General features: G+C 37.3%; 1 protein-coding gene across 1 annotated transcript; it reads right to left on the bottom strand.

Moving 5' to 3' along the window:
* Positions 1–224: 224 nt before the first annotated feature.
* Positions 225–17,719, bottom strand: gucy1b1 (guanylate cyclase 1 soluble subunit beta 1). The gene is made up of 13 exons (XM_085355899.1): positions 17,666–17,719; positions 17,265–17,338; positions 14,716–14,816; positions 14,476–14,594; positions 10,979–11,176; positions 9,676–9,906; positions 9,398–9,514; positions 7,141–7,274; positions 5,227–5,424; positions 3,828–4,065; positions 3,028–3,168; positions 545–699; positions 225–351 (listed from the first exon to the last, which is right to left on the bottom strand). Exons 1-13 carry the CDS (start codon positions 17,666–17,668, stop codon positions 225–227), a joined length of 1,836 nt encoding a protein of 611 aa, XP_085212025.1. The 5' UTR covers positions 17,669–17,719.
* Positions 17,720–18,151: the final 432 nt, after the last annotated feature.

Raw genomic sequence — 18,151 nt, 5'->3', positions numbered from 1 at the left:
CAAACTTGACTGCACCAAATACTGTATCACGGACCTCTCGATGAAACGCTACACAGCTATAAAATGTAATGGCAGACCATGGGTACGTAGAGAGGCGGGTGTTCGGATAGACAAATGTGTTTCATCATAATAAAAATATCTGCATATGTGTCACCTGATCCAACCCATCCCTGTGTCAAAATGTGACAGGACATGACCGCATTAATGCAATCCTTCGATGAGCCTTAAGCGTCTGTGGGCTTCCTGGAAAGAAACCACACCTTCATTGGCTCCTTCTTTCCTTTCATGGTGACCGGGCCCCGATACTCCAGATGAAACTGAGGGTCGGCATTCTCGGCAGACTGCAAACACCTGCAATACAACGCTACATATCACACAAGCTGCACACTTGCCGTGCTCACGTCCACAGTAACTAGGTTTGTTTTTCCTTATATATGCTTCATGTTTTATGTCTATTAATGGATATTTTATTAAAAGTTAAAAGAATAAAAAAAATTCTAGCAGTACAACTGATCCTGAAAAATAAGGAGACGCTGCTGCTCACCGGTACGTATATTCAGACACGTTTATTTTTCCTTTTTCACCCGTCGTCTCTGTACGGCTTGTGAGGTTGACCGTATTTCCAAAAAGGCAATATCTGGGCATCCTCTGCCCAATGACTCCGGTCACCACCTCTCCTGTGTGGATCCCAATAGTAATCTGAAAAGAAAAGAGAAGAAAACGTGATCGAAGCGCATGTTTACACTTTAACCAAAGCAAAATAAATGCTGCAGTTACCTAAAGACATCCCTGTTTCTTTTCAAATTTGCAGACTTAACTTTAAATACATCTCTGCAGCACAGATCATTAGTTATCTGCTGTACATTTATTTGTAAAACAGCACACAACAAACCTTATTTATTTACTTAATAACTATGGTAACAAAATTTCCTACTTTAAATCCCGTGTACATTATAACTCAAGGACTTGAATAAATAATTTATGCTTTATAAAAATAAATTGCAAGTTTTGTGTTGGCACAAATTCTTAAAGCCATCGACTGACATGTGGTTGGTAAATATAAGGTTGAGTTTGCCTGAGGTGTCTCCATGCAGTTCCAAAAGAAATCCCCGGCAATCAAGAGACTAATATTTACACTTAATCTTATAGGCACTTCAGCGCTTGCTGCCATCAGAGCATGAACATGCCAGGAGTGTTTGGGACAAATGAGAATCTATTTTAAGCCACAGGATCGTGAAATGATTTGAGTCTGTTTCTGCTACTAAGCCAGGCCCCTCTTTAGCCAGTGCCATGTCTGAAAATAAACAGTCTTTTGTTAACCAGACACGATTTTCCAAAGTTAAGTCTCAACAGTCATTGATATAATAACAATCTCCAGCACTCACTTCAACAACTTCTCATTGCTCATTACTTCAGCACAAAAATACATTCCCAGATGCGCAGGTATAATTATTCTAAAATAAAAATGTGTATATATTAAGTGTAATAGAGTAAATGCCTGACACATTAATATGGTGCACTAATATGAGAATTTTCAAACTAATATTAGAAAGCCGACAGCGCTCCAAAAAAATCATCTGTGCCAAAATAACAGATGGAGTGCTTAGAAGCTGAAAAATAATTAAATGTGAAGGAGAACAGTTAGACAGTCAGCGCATCACCACACAGAGATAATCCAACAGCTATATAACAGACATGTTAGAGAGACAAGATGAAATACATGCAATGACATTATTTTCCAGTTAGTCCTTTTTTGGTCTATTTAATTTGTTTTAAAAAATCCTCTGTGCATTAAAGTCTACACTGTTACGTTCTTAACTGTTACAGCCTGTATGTAAAAATGGAATTATAGTTTTGCATTTTCTAATTAATTTCTCTATTTCATTTCATTTCTACCTTTTTTTAAATTAAGTTTAGTTTTAGTTAGTTTCCAGAGTGTTTTTTTTTTTCAGTTTATAATAATATATTTTAGTCTTTTTACTAAATTAATTCATGTATGGAAGACATGTGTCGGAGGCAAGATCTAAGAAAATCAGTTACAATAAAAACACATCATTTTTTAAAAGGACTTGACTTACAGTCTCATAGTCATCCAAAGTCTCAATAAACACATCCATCAAAGATATAATAAGATTTTTTCCAAACTATCAAACTAAGCATGTTTGCTTTATATTCTCTTTTTAGTTTAGTTTTCAAAGTTCATTTCAGTTAGCTTTTTTTTTCTTTTCTTAAAAAGTCTATTTTTTATTTGAAGTTTTTTTCCACATCTAGTGTTAGTTTTTAATTTAGCTTTTGTTTACTATAAAAGTCTTGGACCTGACAGGTCCACAGTAAACTGTCCACAGTGAGTGACTGAGTGTGTTGATTCTCTGCCACCACAATTAAATTTGAACAACATCTGAACTGGCTTTAGACTAGACAGACATATACTACTGCCACACTGAGCTTCAGCAGGTGGAGGTAATGTTTCCTACACCTTCACATTTTCCTTTGCTACCCAATCAAACCAGGACTAATACAGGAAATCTTTCCTCTCACATGCATTAACTTCCCAATTTGGGAGAAATTATTCTTATTAAAACCAATTGTTTTAAAATCAAATCATAAACACACTTTGATTCACTTGTGATGATTCATCGTTGATAATCGCAATCAGCGAGCGAGACCTAAAGATTACACTCGCCACTACTGCCTTAAGGCACAACAAAAGTGACGGCTTTGCTGCGCTCTGGTGTGGTTCAGGCCAGTTACACACCTCACAATTTTTGTAACATGGTGGGCAAGAGTGTTCGAGGAGATCTCTACAGGCACGCCTATAATCTATCAGTGTTGGAAGCAGCTAAAACTATAGAAAAATAAATATATCCTGCTAATTTTCTCAGCAGCAACAGGTATTATTTAAGGTCAAGCAAAAGTACTGTATAAAAAGTTGCTCAGCTCACATTTAGTTGCAATACAATTCCACACAGATAATGAAGTATAATATGCAGAAATGTTTTATTCTGAAACCTGAGATTCATCTCACACCTGCACTGGTTCATCATCCACTTTCACTTGTCCAGCAATCTCCATCATGTCGAGAGCAAGGTGGCAGATCGACTTTGCGTGGTGCGTGCACGGCTCGGGCAGGCCACTAACCGTCATGTACTTATCACCGACTGTTTCCACCTGTATAAAGAAAATAAACCAAAACATTTTCTTATTCTCCACATGAGTGATGTCATGACTTCTTTTTTCTTTTCTGCTTCTATTTACTTTTGCTTCATGTAGAATGATTTGTTCCCACTGCGCAACGGGGGGGTGGGGGGTGTTCCAATGTGCTGTGCAGCCAGAAATAAACTGAAACACCCCGAGATAAACACTTAAACACTTACATCAGCTTTAAGACATTCAGGGACTCTTTAAGCCCTGTTAAAACCCCTGGACCACCTAGCCCTTCAGCTTGTAGAGTAAATATTACTTTTTTTGGTGACCCAGTGCCTGAAGCCAATCTCATGGAAGAGGTCTGTTTGACTTCTGAAAGTGCATTCTTGTCTGAAAGCCTGGAGAGTAAATCTGTTGCACGAGGCCTATAAAATGGTGCAGTGCCATTGTAAAACTACACCCTGTTTAGATGTTGGTACTACCCTAAGTTAACTGATATAAATACTCTGCAACTGAGTTGTATATGCATAATTGCATAATATTATTCAGCAGCTTAGTGCATTACAGCTGCAGAACCAGACCTCCAGAGTAGAAGCAAAACTTCCTCCTTTCAGGCCTTTTTATTGACCACAAATTTACACCAGTATGCAATATTACGTGATGGCAAAGTTCCTGCTTCTGACCTTGTATACATAAGGGTTCTTCCGAGAGTCTGTCAAAATGTCAAAGCGTGTGTAAACATCGTTGAGCAGGTTGACGATCTTGATGGCTCCTTCAGCTGAGGCGTGCTTGCTGCAGAAAGCATTGAACCCGACAATGCCACTAAAGAGGATGGTCACGTTGTCATAGCGCTTTGCCGGCACCGGGCGTTTGTGTCGCAGCTCATTGGCAACAGATGGTGGCAGGACAGAATAGAGCAATCTGAGAAGGAGAAGAGAAATGAACATTCTGAGCGAGAGCACGGTGGTGCTGGGGACGCCGGGCTGAAGTCCGTCCTTTGGATCAGCATTTTGTTTGCACAGACACCACCTTTTGGTCATTTTGCTGTGGAAGCTGCTTTCAGAAAGGAGGGTGGTGTTTCTATGGTAACTGGTTAGATCATGGCTGCCTCTTAAAAGCAAAATACCTTCCTTGATGCATCATAATCTTAGGATGAATGATGCATACAGATGGCAAACTCTAAAATGTATTCATAAAAAAATAGTATATATATACAGCGCTTGAATACATATATTTAAATCTAAAATAGTTAATATTTTATGCACAGCCTTGTACCTCTAAGTTAAAAAGAAGCAAAAACAAAGAGTGATGTAGCATCTAAAAAGGCAACAACAGTGCAGCAGCAGTTCTCTTAAAATTTAGAGAAGCCATGAATTCAAATCAATGTCTGGAGCCCGAGGCAATCTGAGTCCAGAGAATGGTCAGAATAATAACGTGGGAATCCAGTGGGAGAGTGAAAGTCTTTTCCTAAGAGAAGATAAACTGCTACAGCGCTCTTAATAAAGATCACACTCCACCCTTCTCCGTCTCCAGCTGTCACCCACTGCTGTGACAAAATACAATGGCAGGCCTTTTTCTGACAGGGACTGAAGAGAAGCTTAAATATCAGCCCCTGCTTGCCCTGCTGTCATACATCCTTAATGCAACTTTATTGTACTGAGACCTGTGTCTTTCTGTATTGTCGGTGGTTTGCCCTTAAAAGGGAAAACTGGTTAAGGCTTCTCTTTATCTCCCTACTCAAGACTTATAATAAACAATCTTTTTTTATCATTTTTTCCTAGCAAATGAATCATGACAGTGCTATTAGAGATTTATAGTAGTGAATTTGGATACTACACACAACCTACAGATAATGACATAACTAGAAAATGTAAATGACATCATTTAATACTTTCTTTTGTTTAAATAAAGTGAAAAAATGAAGGGAGACAGGCAACATGGGTTAAAGCTGCATATACTAGCTACATTATAATGTCAAAAAACTGACTGAGAATTGGTGGGTATAATACCTGTAATTAATGAATATCTGACCCCACACTGTACTTAAAGACTACTTTAATGAAAATATAAAAACAGTCAAACCTATCTGTCTTTTTCTTTTCGTCCTCCAGGGCTCGGAGTGTGTGCTGGAGGCGATCCGTCAAGATTTCCAGCTCTTGGGTCAGTTTGTACTCCTCACGAAACTGCTCGCCCAGCAGCACCAGGTCGCGCGTGGCGTCATGCAGCGGGATGTCACTTAGGTAGAGTCCCCGCCGTGTAAGATCGTCCAAGTTCATAACACTAACCAGAAAAGTAGGAACAGGTCAACAAAGAGAGGGCAAAAAAAGTGAGAGTCATAAATTATAAGAGATTTTTGCAGAGTGAAGCTGCTGGAAACATTTGATTTGTGTCTTGCTGTTCTTGTTCATATCAAGAGGTGTTATAAATTATACAGGACATAAAAAATGAGACATGAGCAGTGAAATCATCATCCTCTTGTGAGGGCTGAGAGCACTGTAATGTTTCCAGATAAATGCTGCTTTTTGTCTGGTGAGGTCAGACGCTGTGCTGTTCGGATCTTTTCTGGTCAGGTTGCATCTCGTTTTCATTCAGTAGCAGTTAAAGTCCTCCAAGGCAGCAACCTTTAGTGAAAACACTCATCCTACGAGCTGCAAACTGCCTTCAATGTAAGGGGACAAGACCCTTTTAACCCTGCCATCTCCTGGATCGAACAGTTTACTAAAAAATTCTGAATGATTACGTAAGAGCTACAGAGGATAACGTAGGTCACGCTCTGGCGATCTACCAGCCCATTGTCATTTCCAAAAGGCCAAGAGGAAAACACTTCTGAGTATTCTGGGTAATTGCTTGATTAACAGAGTGTGTAACTACATGGAAAAAATAACCTCATTTTCATTAGTGAGATTATAACAGATCTAAATTACAAGTAAATCAAAAACAGATCTTCTGTTGATGTCTCTTCTACTTTTCATCAATCATTTTCTTGCTCTAATTAACTTCACTTAGACGTTTTACACAGAATACTGTACACTATACACTGTTAAAGGATAAGCCTTGTAGTCATCTAGACCAGGGATGTCAAACCACCATATACAGCAATGTTAAACTTCATGAGACCTTACAGCACAGTGAAAACACATAATTGTCTCCTTGGTTTTTGCTAACTGATGTTTTTGATGACTCTGGTGAGCTTCTTTTTTCCCCTGAAGTTAGATCTATTTTTATTGTCGACACTTTGAGTGTGATTTTTGCAATCTTTAATGTTTGCATATGACCAGTATGTCCATTATTCTCAGATTCTGAAGTTAACCTTGTCGTTTAAACACTCTGGCTGTTTGAGGGGACCTAATTAGTCTCCGTGCATCTAGCATCAGCATCGCCAGCTGGACATAAGAAATGCAAAATGCACAACGAAAAACATTATTACAGATGTCCAACAGTATATCATCAGTGAATATCTGGAGGACTTAGACAGAGTACCACCATTAACTCTGTAATAGACTCCTTCTGACAGCAGCTCTGATTCAAAGTAGCATCCACTTCACCTGTGTTACGTTAGCTGTCTTAGATTATGGTTAGACTATATATGCTGAATGTTAAGGTTTGTCTCAGCTCACTGTAATTTGCAGAAATTTTTAGTTTTTTTCCAACACTATCATGTAGCATTGCAGCTCTAAAAGTGGAAATTAGTTTCTTATATTTTGGTTGGAAACAAAAACCACAGAAAGAAAAGCACATCGTTAGTAACCTTCATGCATACGAGCAATTAACAGTGAACAAAACTCTTCCTTTAAAAAAATCAGCTTTATTTCAAATATTGGTTTGTCATATTTCTGCATTTACAGAGATAGATTATACTTTGCTGTAAGTCAAAACCTTGAACCTTTAGATTTCAAGATGTCTTCACCTGAAATCTGAGCATTCTCATTCTGTGGGTAAAAGTAACATTTTTCTGGTGTGCATATTCAGTCAAGGCTTCTGCAACTGATGGCTTACCTGGGTGAGCAAAGAAAAAGGATGTTCTCAGCCTCTGGCAAATAAATCATCTGTCCTTTCAGTCTCAGACAGCTGATCTCCACCCCCGTCAGCTCGTCCTCATTCTCTACAGTCTCCACATTCAGCAGGCCCTCCTGTCAGGATTACATCCCTCTTGTGAATATTTCATGATGCAGTGCGTTCATCTCTAAATGTGCTTCCAAACTGGGTGCCAGTTTAGCTCGCACTTTATTTTTAAATCTGGCTTTTCATTTTAAATGTTAAATTTTTCAGCGCTCATTACATTAAATTAATTTTGATTTTATTGTGTAAAGAAAAAAAAAAGTAAACTCCTCTTTTTTGTCAGGGCTTACGTAGCCATGTAGCTTATGCCCCAAGAGTGGCAGTGCTTCAAGGATCAGTCTTGTCACAATTAATCTGAGTATAGCGGTATTATTTTGTCACTTAAGGATTAACCATTCCATGAGAAACCAAACCACACAAATTTTAAATTTGAAACTATTTTCTATTCTTGCTCTATTTTTACCTTGTGACTTTTCATTTGACTTCACACTGACCTCTGTGCTCATAAAATTAGCTTTTCAGATTAGTCTTTTCTCTGTTTCTCCCACAACTTTTTGTCTATTCTGAAAATCAACAAAGGTATATTCTAACTGTGCTGCATGACCCTCTTTGCTCTATGCATAAACATAAGCATTGTAAAACTGTATAGTAACTGTATAGCTTCTATAAATTGTAAGGTTTTACATTTTGTCATCATTGATTTAACAAAAACTGAGATAAAACAATGAGTGAAAAATGCATACACTCAATGACGTTGTAGATTTAGATTCATTTATGGACAGCTCTCTTAAGGTCCAATAATAGCATTTCAGTCAGATTGGGGTCTAGACATCTTCATTCTTTTCTTTTTCAGCCATTCTGATGTAGATTTGCTGTGGTGTGGATCATCATTTGAGGTTGAGTTTGAGCCAAGCTTGAGCTGTTGGGCAGGTTGACTCACATGTGATTCTAGAATACTTTGGATTACAGAGGAGTTCATGGTCGACCCAATGGTGCCTCAAAGGTGCCAAGATCGTGTGGCTACAAAACAAGCCCCAATCATCACCACCATGTGTGACAGTTGGTGAATTAGGTGTTTTGTTGGTTTTCACCTAACTTGGAGATGGGCATTGTTCCAGAGGTCTTGTGGTTTGTTCAGATACAACTTTGCAAATTTAAGCTTTAAGTCATTTCTCTTTAGAGAGAAGAGGCTTTCTCTTGGCAACCCTTCCAGACAACTCATACTTATTCAGTCGCTTTCTAACTGTACTGTCATGAACTTTAACATTAGACATGCAAACTGAAGCCTGTAGAGTTTGAGATGTAGCTCTTGGTTTTTTCTGCAGTTTCTCTGAGCATTCCATGGTCTGACCTTAGGGTGAATAAGCTGGGAAGTCCACTCCTGGGAAGAACTGTCTTGAATGTTTTCCACTTGTGAATAATCTTTCTCACTGCTAAATGATGGATTTTAGAGTGTTTGGAAATGACCAGAAAACCCTTCCCAGAGTTATGAGCAACAGCATTTGCTTCTCTGAGATCATTTCTGATGTCTTTCCTGCTGGGCACTATGTTTACACTCACCTGAATGCTCCATAACAGCAAAGAGCCAGAACTTCTACTTTTATAGAGATGCTCTCATTTGCTGTCAAACAATTGATCGAGTGAATTTGATCATCAGCACGTGACTGCTACTTACCCTCTTAATTACTATGAAGCAGCACAGGTACACTTACTTTATCACACAATTTCTGCATTCTGGTTTAGTTTTTTGTTAAATAAGTAATGTATGTAAAAGGTCAGGTGATGTTATTTATCTGAGGTTGTATTTACCCAACTCTAAAACTGGCTAGGGACCATATTATCTTAATTATGTTTTGATACCTAAAACCTTAGAATATAGACATGGTATACTCACTCTTTACTCTTGAATTTACATATTATTTCTATTTGTTTATATGCTCATTGCTCCCTGCATGGCAACAATTTCCTTCTCCTTTATTTTTTTTCACTGAGCTCCACAGCATCAAATTTTACGGCGCTTCTAAAAATATCAGTGACCTTATGAATATTAACACACTGTTAACACATTCTTTCAAACCGCATTTTAATTAATTAGACTTTGGTGTATTTTATTGATCTATTTCCTCTGCTAAACTAATACATGAAAAGTGATTAGCCAAACGGACTCGTGCAAACATACATATTTCATACATACCTTGCTACGAAGAACGAAGACAGTGTTGATGTGGGAAAGGATGCCGTGAAAGCTGAAGTCAATGTGAGGACGTACCAAAGAAAAAACTGAAGGAAGGATACAGGTACCCGGCTGGAGCTATATGATAAAAATATCCATGTTAGTAACGTTGAATTTATTCTTTATATTAAACTATAGCATTATTATTGATAATAAAAGACAAAGCAAATATTTAAAACATAATTATTTGCTAATTTCTTGAAATTCTGAGTTTGGGAGAACTGAATGTGAATGCAGACCTGTGGCAGGACTCGGTATATGGCGTTCCCACACTGTGTGAGCATCAGGTCCTTGTCAAACATGAGGTGGAATGGAAAGGCCTTGCAAAATGTGTACGGGCTGATTCGAGTCTCCTGCGTGCCGTTCTCTTCAAAGCCATCGAGATCTTCGTAGAACGCCTCTTCCTCTGACTCCTTCTCCTCAATCAGAAATTTGATGTGGTCACACTCCTCATTTTTGGGTTGGATCATCTGCAGCACGTGAAGTTAATCAGTTGATAACATATTGACGACACTGATGCAAGACTAACTTTGTTGCACATCATTAGAGCACTATGACGGCCTTAAAGAGAAATCTGAACCTTAACGTTGCAATTTTCATTTCATAAACATAATACCAATAATACAAATGTTAATTTCGCATTTATTATATAGAATTAGGCGGGTAATAATGACAGAGTCCTGTGGTTTTATGGGCATAAGGCATGCTGACGTCAACCTGGTGTCTCTGCACCCTGTTGCCACAGCAACACTGGCTAATATTTCCAGAAATTGTGTGTCACATTTGGAGCGTCTGTCATTTTCTGTGCTTTCATTATAGAATTGCTGAAAGATATTATCCTGTCTGTATAACATGATTAAGTTTGGGAGAAAATGTCACCGACTGAATGAAGAGGAAAAGCTCAATCTAAACACAGTAGACGTCTGAGGGGAATAACGTGCTGCAGGGAATGGTACAGATTAAGGCTGAGGCTTTGGGTGGCCTACAATTAAAAAAAACAAGCTTAACAGTTTTTAATGCTGGTTTGTTAGAAAATTTTAATTTAGTGCTACTGAGATTAGCCTGGTTAAGTTAACATTTTAAATGTGGCTTGTTCTTCTATTCCCTCAGTCATTTTTGGTTCAGCCGCAGTGAGAGAAAAGTTTAAAAAAAATGAGGAGCAAGAATAAAACTCCTTGGAAGATTCCCACCGTCTCTATGCTAGAGACTCTATATCTTAGATCTAAAAATATCCTGTGACTCACAGACATTATCCAAAAATTCACTACTCAACTGCAGCTGTCAAAGTGTTCCCATTTGGGTATTTGAGACGTTTCTGTTGTTTAATCTTCACGTTACAGCCTCGCCACTTATATTGTGTGACAGAGACTTACACATTCTGACACAATGCAATGCAGGAACACAAGAGTGCCTTTGAATATTGTACCATAAATTAAAGGGGAGCGAGAAGAAGTCATATCCGTTCATTAGCAGTGACAGAGTGAGCCAAAGAGTCGAAGGTTTCACGATGCACAAAAAGGTAACAAAAGCAACAAAGGAGACCTTCATCTCTATCTCTGTTCCGTGGATTTGCTGAGCGACGGTTTTAATGATGCCAATCACTATGTCTTGCAGGCCTTCTCTCTCCGAGTAATAGTGAAGAATTAGATTGTTTCCTTTCTCTGCATCAGTGCAGCGAAACGAGGGAGCCCTCATCCCGGGATAAATGGTGCCCAGGTGATCGTGGAGAGCATCCAGATTCTGAAAATTCAAATCAAAGAAAAGAATATGTAACAGCCGATTGTAACACCAACCTCTATGTTGTGCAAATAGAAGAAGTTTAAAAGGTGAATAAAAAAATTAAAAGCTCAGCTGGGTGTTCATCATAAAACCTCATTAGACCACATATGACAACAGTAAGTTATCTTTAACTATTATCGCATCATGTGATCACTACTAAAAAGAAAACACATATACACCTGCACAAAGAAGCTGCACTCCCCCACATCACGATTTGCTTCTGCCCTTTGAAGTGCTACTTGTTTTTTGTGAAAATGCAGACTGCGGGCCTCATGCAAGAACCAGCTGTACAAACAGATGTCTTACAAACTATGAAGGGATAGGCTCGTTTCTATGCAGGGTGAAAATAGGCTTCTTTCACAGAGTGCGACTTAATCTGAATGAATATGATTAAAAAATCCTAACAAACTTAATGCAAAATGAAGGGCACTACATCATAATCATCCTAGCACACCAATTTACTGAGAAGTACTATTATCAGCATATTTTGTCACAGCTGATTATACATTTTAGTAATTACTGAACACGGGATGGAAAGCTCGTGGATGATGTCTTCTATCATGCTGTTGTACACAGCACTGTTACCCTTCGTACTGTAATAAACGGAAATCTAATAACCCAGCGACTGTTTTCGCTTTGACCTTGCTTTCTTTTTAGTACCTGACATCACACAGCCTAAACTATAATTAGAGCATCACTGTGTTGCACTGAAATATCTACTCTTTCTAGAGGTTTTGAAGTCTTTTAAAAGAATACTGGCATTTCTTAAGTTTGCTGATTTCTGACAACAGAATGCGGCGGCACAGTGAGAAATTGTTCCTTTTATTAAAGAACAGTGTTGTGCAAAAGACTCGAGCCAACCCTCATTTCTTTATATTTTGCTTCCAGGCAGCCAGACATTCTTGTAATCGTTAAAGTGGTCTTGACTGATAGTTCTTCAGGCTTTCTGAAGTTCTTTCAAATAGGACTGCAACTAAAGATAATTTTGGTAGTCGACTAATCTGCCAATTTTTCTTCGATTAGTCGATAAGTCTTATCTCCGTTTCCTGGGCAAACCTCCTGTTCTAAGCTCACCTGCTCTAGTCTGCACACCTGTGAATGTCACCCTGTGATCTCGTCCCACAGCAAATTAAAATAATATAAATTTGAAAATAATCAAATGTATTTTTAACATTACTCAATAGGACTGTCAGAATAAAAATAAAATAAATAAAAATATGAAATAATACAAATTAAAGTGCTACTAGTATTTAAACAAAAACAAGCATCATCCTGAGAAGTTTCCAATAGGTAAGCTAACATAAGCATCACAGTACAAACATTCACATAAACATGGTATCAACACGATGCACTAACTTAACTTTTGTGTCTAATATCTTTACCTATATTAGTAAATAGACTGTAGTGAACAGGCCACTTCAAGTAAGTTTATAGAACTGTGATGTTATATATCTAACAATTTCAGCTGTCCTCTTGGCTAGATCTCGCTTGAAAACCACGTTTTTAATGTCAATGACACTTTTTACCAGGATAAATAACAGATATATAAAAGTCACTTAGCCAAAAACTGATTGCAGCATCTACTTTGTATTAGAGATGTTATTTCTGGCTCTAAATTACTTGATATTCTTCATGAGAGATATGATTGACCTATTTTTAACAGTTTTTGGTCAGCAAGTCATTTCTAACAGCTTAAATTCCCACAATCATTTTTGATATGCACTGCAGTAGTGCTGTAGTGGAAGGAAAGCTCTGTTTTGCACAGTCTGCATTTAACTTTGTTTGTTTTATGTGAAATGTGTTCACTTTTTTTTTTAAATCTTTGCTTCCATTTTCTTTTATCCTACTGTTTAGTGGTCGCGCTACGTTATTCTTCGTTAGTACTGAGTGCAGTCTTGGCAGACAATATAGACAATACTGCCCCCATGGCTTCCTGTAGTGTATTGCAGTTACAAAAACACATTTAGGTGGTATTAGGATATGACGTGAAAATACAATTCCGCATTGACACATTTTTATAGTCGACTTAATTGATTACACTGATGGATCGTTGCAGCCCTACTTTTAAAGTTGCTTTTTGAACAAAAAACCAAAAACCACAGAAATAAAAAAACAGCCATAAAATAGTATTTTTGCACCATCAAGGGGGTTCCCAAAGAGCTAGAAAGCTAAGCTGAAAAATGGGTTATCTCAAAAAACTGGACATGTCGAGGACAAAAGAAGAAATGGCAGACCTAAAAATTATCTACAGCAGTTGAACTTTATCTGAAAGCCATGTCTCAGAAATAGGAAACAATTTAGTAAAGACCTGACACAGGGCCTGAGAGATGTCAATCTACTGTTTGCTGAAGTGTCACTGGAAGGGTGGCTGTTAAGAAGTTATTGTTAAGAAATGAAAACAGGGAGAAAGAACTGAAAATCAGTGGCAACAGGGCTACACAGTGACTGTCTACAGTGATCTGTGATGGATCCAACTTCCAACTTTCAAAGAAGAGTTTTGAATGTCCTTCAAAAAGCCTAAATAACTATTACTGAAGACTACTTTTTTAAGAAAGGTTGTCTCAGAGAGTTCAGGCTGTGTTAAAGAATAAACCTGGTCACAGCATTACAAACTTTCAAGTTGTATTTATACAGTATTTCCATTTATGTTTGCACATCTTTCAATAAATTGCTACACCTGTTTCCTATTTTACTATTAAAATATACAGAACTGAGGGATAGCCCAAGACTTTTGCAGAGTACTGTGCTATAAGTGTTTACTTAACTTGAGGCCTTTATGTTTGCTGATTTCTAGCAGCAGAATCCAGCTGCACAGTGTGAAATTCTTCTTTGTTTTACAGTATAACATTATTTTTTTAAATTTACTGCAAAAGTGGAATCTTACAAATACTCCCCGAACAAACGGTATTTATCAACATGAAACGACCGATTTACAACAATCCAGTGTTTTCACGTGACACCCAAAGCTGATTTATGCGATGTAACATATCCAGCTGACCTTTAAGCTAAAAAAAAAAAAAAGATATAATACAACATAACATTTTTTGTGCTCAGTAAATTCTCGTGTCTTTCAAACTTTACAGCCACAGTGCGTTAAGTCTGGCTTTCTGTTAAAAAGCCTCAAATCTCCAGCCTAAGAACTCTCCAAAACTCAGCAGAAAATATCATCCGAATGTTTTTACAGGCTAAAAACTCAGTGTGATGAATAAAACCTCCTCTCATCTTCAGTTCGCTCGTAAAGGCAAAGAGGAAGACTCTACCTGCAGGAATTCACGAACGTTTGAGCCCAGCACGCGTAAGATGGTGTCATATCCTGACTCCTGGCAAAATTCAAAAAACATCTTGCCAAACATCTGCAAGATCTCTCCCGCATCAACTTCTGCAAAACAAAACAAAAAGCTTAATAAAATCGGGCAAATGTCTGCTAAAGCTTCATTTGTATCCTACATCAAATTACATTTATTTCATTTCCAGGGATTTAAAATCGTGCTGTTACTTACTGAGAACTTTGCTTGCAGCTGCAACAAGATCATATGTTTTGCCATCCTCATATATGATTCTAACGAGGAACTGGCCCTCAATATCAAGCTGAGCCTCCCTCCTGAAAACAAAGGGAAGCTGTTACTCACAAGCTACAGCGAATGTCACAGCAGAAGTAAACAGTCTCGTAGGCAACTTGTTCAGGAAACCACTACCTTTGGCTTTTTTGCAATTGCTTTTCTGTTTACACCAACAACTCGACACCAATGGTTAGGTCTTCTTTCATGATATATATTCAGCTGGAAACATTAAAAAAAGCTTTTGATATTGCTTTGAAGTCCTTGTGTGAATTGCACTGCTGAACAAGCAGAGATAGCTAATCAGGTTTAGATCTACTGCAGGTCCTTTGATACAATGCACTCCAAGCTCCTGAGTACATTTTGCTATTTATATCTTAGAAAATCCAATTTTCACAAAATTGTCAGAAAGCTTAATGAGCTTCTGATTGCAAATATTTAACTGAGTAAACAGGAATGATTTACAGGCCTGACCAGCAACCACAATTTTATCATAATGTGTCACAGCTGGAAAAACATACCGAGCTTTGAAAAAGTAAGAATTCTGATATAAATAACTCAGTTCATGAAAACCTTTAAAAAAGCACATGACGGAACCTGGTAAACTGAGCACTGAGTAACAGTGAGTTACATTTGGAGATGTAACATATAACCCTGAGCTGTAGCATGCTGCGCTGAAGCATGTTTTTTTGTGGTGGCTGGAAAATGACCACTCTGAAAACATTTACAAAAGGCAGCTGCTGCTCACAGGGTCATGCATAGGGCACAGAAGACTACAGATGAAAAATAAACTTCACTTTAAGCCAAATATTTCAACAGCTGAAGAAAATGGCCATTATTCTGGGGAAAGGACTCATTAAGACTAAACCTAAAGTTGACTAAACTTAAAGCTCTTAAAGTGTAAAATTTTTTATTTATGGGATTTTGGCAATTGGAGCACATTTGAATTATACTTTACTGTATATGAATAAACAAAGGATTCGTTAGTTTTGCTGCTGTATCCTTGTCAATCTTTAGTGTCCATATTAAACATATTAAGAGGCAACTGCCTCGAATGCCACCTCAGTCTAAAATGAGATAATAATAAGCTTACTTGATATTGCTCTCAGTATCAGCTCGAATGCTTTAGTTTCAAATCCCACTAAATCAGACACTGCGTCTCTTTCCTAAACAAGGTTTCACTGGCAGAAACCTGCAAACAGCACTTTCATTTGTCATCTAAAGCCACTATGTTCACAGCAGCAGATTGTCATATTAGAGGTCCCACTTATCAGTTTGTTCACAGTGTTATCACAATGTTGTTTGTCAACTCCATGAACTACTTTGCATCTTCACTTTCTAGACATGACAAAAGTACACTATTTTATAGTTATAGTTCATAGTTATTTTTATACTGGTTTTATTTTTTATCTTTATTTATTTTGTTGTTATTGTTGTTGTTATTTCAGAGTGTGCAATAAAGATTCCTGTCTTTTGATGTGACACTGTGCAGTTGTACTGTCTGGTTAATGCTGATCTTTAGCAATGTTTCAAGTTGCATCTTTAGTGATTCTCCTACTGTTAAGTCATCATGTTTTGTCCAAAGGGGTGTACTTGCAGTTTTTCTTTGAAAAAATGTAAAAAGATCACAAAAAGATATTGCCAGCTTTTTCTGCAAAAAATAAAAATAAAAATAACACATTTACTTAAGTTACATTCTGGTGAAAAAGGCATTTTATTCAGTGACTAATAACATTTTGATTACAATTAAAGCAAACCTACTAGGCCTAAATATAAGAACCTGATAAGAAATGCTTATTTAAAGCAAGAAATGGCAGATGGATTTAGAGAAGAGAGTTTTTTTCTTTTTTTAAATGTTAAACTCCACTAATAAAGTGGATAATCTAAACAGTAAACAGCAATTATGATTATAGTTCCAGAGATCAACCAGTTCTATGAAAAAGTAAGATTACATTTATACTTTAAATATTTCCACTTATAGGTTGCAAATATATTCAAATATAGACAAATATGACAATAATTAGTACTTGAATGTACTTGATATTGGTGATTATTTATGCAGATTTTTACATAAGCAAGATTTTGAAAGCAGAATGATAGGTTTTTGCATTTCTTAGTAGGTTACTTCATCAAACAAGTTTTTTCAGGTCTGTACTGCATAGTTATTGCAGGTATTTACTTGTTACAATTACAAACAAAATGGGAAATAATAATAATAATAATAATAATAATAATAATAATAATAATAATAATAATAATGGCATTTTGTCACTTCACCAACTAACTTTTGGTGTGAACCTACATGAGCCAACAGAGGGTGGAGGGTAATCGGGTTAATCTGTTCCTGCTGGTAACACTGTGGCAGTGTATGCTGCTGGGCTGGCTGTACAGTATACATTAGGCCTGGCCTGTGTCCTTGTTGTGATCTGAGCTGCTACAGTGTAACCTTTGATACCAACATGGCTGAATAGTAAACACATCCTGAAACTCACTTGATGTCTTCCCACACTTCCGGACCGTAATTCCTCAAAACGAGGAGCTCCAGGGCGTGATTCACAAAACCATACTGTAAAATTTCAAAAACACGAGCAACGTGAGTTATATTTCATGGAACGAACGCAATTTTCTTAAAAAAATATATATGTATAAATTTAAATATGCTCATTACATTAACTATTCTTAAACATTTTATGACCTTTTGTGTTCATGTACGTTCTGTCCAGCCGTTAATATATTTTAATATGAGGATAATCATGGATATTATTGTAAAAACCGCTACATAGCGGTATTCCAACAGGAAACGACAACCGCAAATACACCGTTTCGGGGGGGAAATGCTACTTATTTAATTAGTATTCAAACACAATCGGAAATATTAATGTTAAATACTTACCATGATGTCCGCTGTTTCTCGTTTTCTTTATTTTTGAGCAAAATTATTAGAATCCAGCAAAATCTTCATCGTTTGGTACAGATGCTGACTGTCTCTGGGTCCAGCTCCCGTTTTTCAGTCAGCTTCTTACTGACAGCCAGGCTGTCCAATAACAGATCGGCAATGGCGTTACGTAAGCAGACTTTGACCAATGGCAAAGAAGCTGCTGTTGCCCAAGTGATGCTGGTCAACCTGCACTCTCCGTACATAGTTTCTGCTAAGAGCGTTCAGCTGTAATGCCCTGATAATATATTCTGATAAACATGTTGACAGTTTTTCATTCAAACTTACCTAAAATCATCATTTTGAAAAAGTATGCGGGGTAACAGGCTTTATTATTGATATTAAGGGTAGAAGTACCCAGGTGATACACCTGGAACCACAACTATATATAAATATATTTAAAACAGACCTACTTTTCTTTTTCAAAATAAAGGTCATGCATTT

Source organism: Diplotaxodon limnothrissa, linkage group LG6 (genome assembly GCF_057381915.1).
Source record: "Diplotaxodon limnothrissa isolate DT_005_m linkage group LG6, D_limnothrissa_male_GT1.1, whole genome shotgun sequence".
Taxonomy (NCBI): domain Eukaryota; kingdom Metazoa; phylum Chordata; class Actinopteri; order Cichliformes; family Cichlidae; genus Diplotaxodon; species Diplotaxodon limnothrissa.
The sequence above is the reverse complement of the archived record's forward strand: the minus strand, read 5'-3'. Positions and strand labels throughout refer to the sequence as shown.

Coding starts and splice junctions, on each gene's coding strand:
- gucy1b1 (XM_085355899.1), bottom strand. Junction 7,275..9,397: donor TCTTCGTTCTTCGTAGCAAG/GTATGTATGAAA, acceptor TAATCCTGACAG/GAGGGCCTGCTGAATGTGGA. Junction 5,425..7,140: donor CTTTTTCTTTGCTCACCCAG/GTAAGCCATCAG, acceptor TTTTCTGGTTAG/TGTTATGAACTTGGACGATC.